At 43.8% G+C, this 2,608-nt stretch overlaps 1 protein-coding gene across 1 annotated transcript in view; it reads left to right on the top strand.

Moving 5' to 3' along the window:
* The window catches only part of SLC39A2 (solute carrier family 39 member 2), a 7,507-nt gene extending 5,195 nt beyond the window's left edge, over positions 1 to 2,312 (top strand). Inside the window, exon 3 of the mRNA XM_006161447.2 lies at positions 1,668 to 2,312. Within this exon, the coding sequence (XP_006161509.1) occupies positions 1,668 to 2,300 (633 nt within the window). The 3' untranslated portion in view covers positions 2,301 to 2,312. The remainder of the gene's footprint in view (positions 1 to 1,667) is intronic.
* Positions 2,313 to 2,608: the final 296 nt, after the last annotated feature.

The following is a 2,608-nucleotide window of genomic DNA, read 5'->3' as shown; positions in this document are numbered from 1 at the left end:
AATATTTATTATTTCTTTTCTCCTGGCATTTTTTGGATATTTTGTTGTTATTTTTCCAGTTACCTGAGGCATGATGTTAGGTTATCCTTTGCCACCTTTCCATCTTTTTCTTGTGCGCACTAATTGCTATGAACTTCCCTCTTATGACTGCTTTTGCAGTATCCTGTAGATTATGGAAACTTGTGTACTCGTTATCATTAGTTTCCATGAATCTTTTTATTTCCATCTTAATCTCTGCAGGAGTCATGGAGACATTCAGAAGTAGGTTATTTGGTTCCTATGTATTTGTATATTTTCAAGGGCTTTTCCTGAGATTAGTAACAAGTTTAATTCCATCATGGTCAGAGAAGATGCTGGATATAGTTTCTATGCCTTTGAATCTGTAAAGGTTGGTTTTGTGCCCTATCATGTGATCAATCTTTGAGAAAGTACCATGCGGGCCTGAGAAAAATTTATATTTTGTGTTTTTTGGGTGGAAAGTTCCATAGATGTTTATTAAATCCATCTGATTTATGGTATCATTTAGGTCTTGAATCTCTTTGCTTATTTTTTGTCTCATTGACCTGTCTAAAGAAGATAAAGGGGTATTTGTATATTTGAAATCTCCAACAATTATAGTGTTACAGTCTATCTCTCCTTTTAAATCTAGCAGTCTTTCCTTTACATATTTGGGGGCTCCTAAGTTCAGTGCATAGATATTTGTAAGTGTCATATCTTCTTGGTGAATTAGCTCTTTTATTACTATATAGGGCCCTTCTTTGTTCTTTCTTACAGTTTTTGTCTTAAAGTCTATTTTGTCCAAAATCAGTATAGTGACCCCTACTCTTTTTTGGTTTCCATTTGCATGGAGTACTTTGTTCCAGCCCTTCACTTACAGTCTATGTATGTCTTTATCCATGAGATAGGTTTCTTGTAGGCAGCAGATGGAGGGTTTCTGATTTTTAATCCATTCAGCCAGTCTGTGTCTCTTGATTGAAGAATTTAATCCATTGACATTCAATGTTATTATCGATCTTTCCAGACTTGTCCCTACCATTAAGTTGGCCATATTCCTGGTTGTTTTTTGTTCTCTTATTGCTGTCTGTCTCTAGTTTTCTTGGTATAGAACTCCTTTCAGAATTTCTTGAAGCGCTGGTCTGGAGTTGGTAAATTCTATCAGGTTTTGTTTAGCCCAGAACGTTTTTATTTTCTTTTCCCATATGCAGGATAATCTTGCAGGGTATAGTATTCTTGGTTGAAATTGTTTTTCATTTAACACTTTGAATATATTTCCCCATTGTTGCCTTGCTTTCATTTTTTTCCGATGAGAGGTCTGTTGTTAGCCTGATGGGATAGCCTTTGTACGTGATTTGACGTTTCTCTCTTGCCAATCTTAGTATCTTGTCTTTGTCTTAGTATAGGCATGTTTTTCAAGCTGCTGAGTCCAGGTCTTGAACCACTCAGTTAACCATGTGAGATCCAATCACCTTAACCTTGTGCCGCTTCCTGGCCCCACCTCCGGCATTCTTCCTGGGCATGTCCACACCTACCCTTGCCTTCTTTTGCATATGTTTTTCCATGTTGTGTTACCACATTTCCCCATTCTTTCCAACCTCCCAACACCATGTCCACCCAATGCACTGTCCTTGCTTCCTTTCCCATCTCACAGCCCCTGTCTCTGTTGCCAGGTGGAGTATCCCTACGGAGAGCTCATCATCTCCCTGGGCTTCTTCCTTGTCTTCCTTTTGGAGTCACTGGCATTGCAGTGCTGTCCGGGAGCTGCTGGAGGATCAACAGTACAGGAGGAGGAAATGGGTGACGCGCATGTCCTTAAACTGCACAGCCATGGGCCTCTGCCCTCATCATCACGGGGTTCCCTCCGAGCCCTTGTGCTCTTACTCTCACTCTCCTTCCACTCAGTGTTCGAAGGTCTAGCTGTGGGGCTGCAGCCAACAGTAGCCATGACGGTGCAGCTCTGCCTTGCTGTCCTGGCTCATAAAGGGCTGGTGGTGTTCGGTGTAGGACTGCGGCTGGTGCAGATGGGCACTAGATCCGGATGGGTTGTGATCTCCATTCTGTCATTAGCGGTCATGTCCCCCCTGGGGTTAGGCCTAGGGATGGCTGTCGCTGGAGGGCACTCTGAAGTGGGGTGGGGCTTAGCCCAGGCAGTGCTGGAGGGTGTGGCAGCTGGCACCTTCCTCTATGTCACCTTCCTAGAAATTCTGCCCTGGGAGCTAGCTAGTCCTGAGTCCCCTCTAGCTAAGTGGGGGTGTGTAGCTGCTGGTTTTGCCTTCATGGCCTTCATTGCCTTGTGGGCCTGAAAGATTCCTGACTCTTCCGCTGGACTTTTTTACGTGAGATCCCATTTCTCACCAGGACTGAGAAAAGGAAGTTTAGTTTGAGTGCCTATTAATTGGAAAGTCAGTATAAAGACCATCACTCTGTGGGGCCCAACAGTGGCTCAGCACTGAAACGCCACCTCTGCAAGGCTGACTCACATGGGAAGGTTCTGGGTGAATGCCTCCCTGAGCTTGCTAGGCACACTCATGTGCATGATGTAGAGCTGGTTGAGCTGAATAGCAGACAGTGGTGGCTAGTTGTGTCAACACCCTATTGTGGGTATTTCTCT

Source organism: Tupaia chinensis, unplaced genomic scaffold (assembly GCF_000334495.1).
Source record: "Tupaia chinensis unplaced genomic scaffold, TupChi_1.0 Scaffold138584_1, whole genome shotgun sequence".
NCBI classification, from domain to species: Eukaryota; Metazoa; Chordata; class Mammalia; order Scandentia; family Tupaiidae; genus Tupaia; species Tupaia belangeri.
This window is presented reverse-complemented; position numbering and strand designations above follow the sequence as displayed.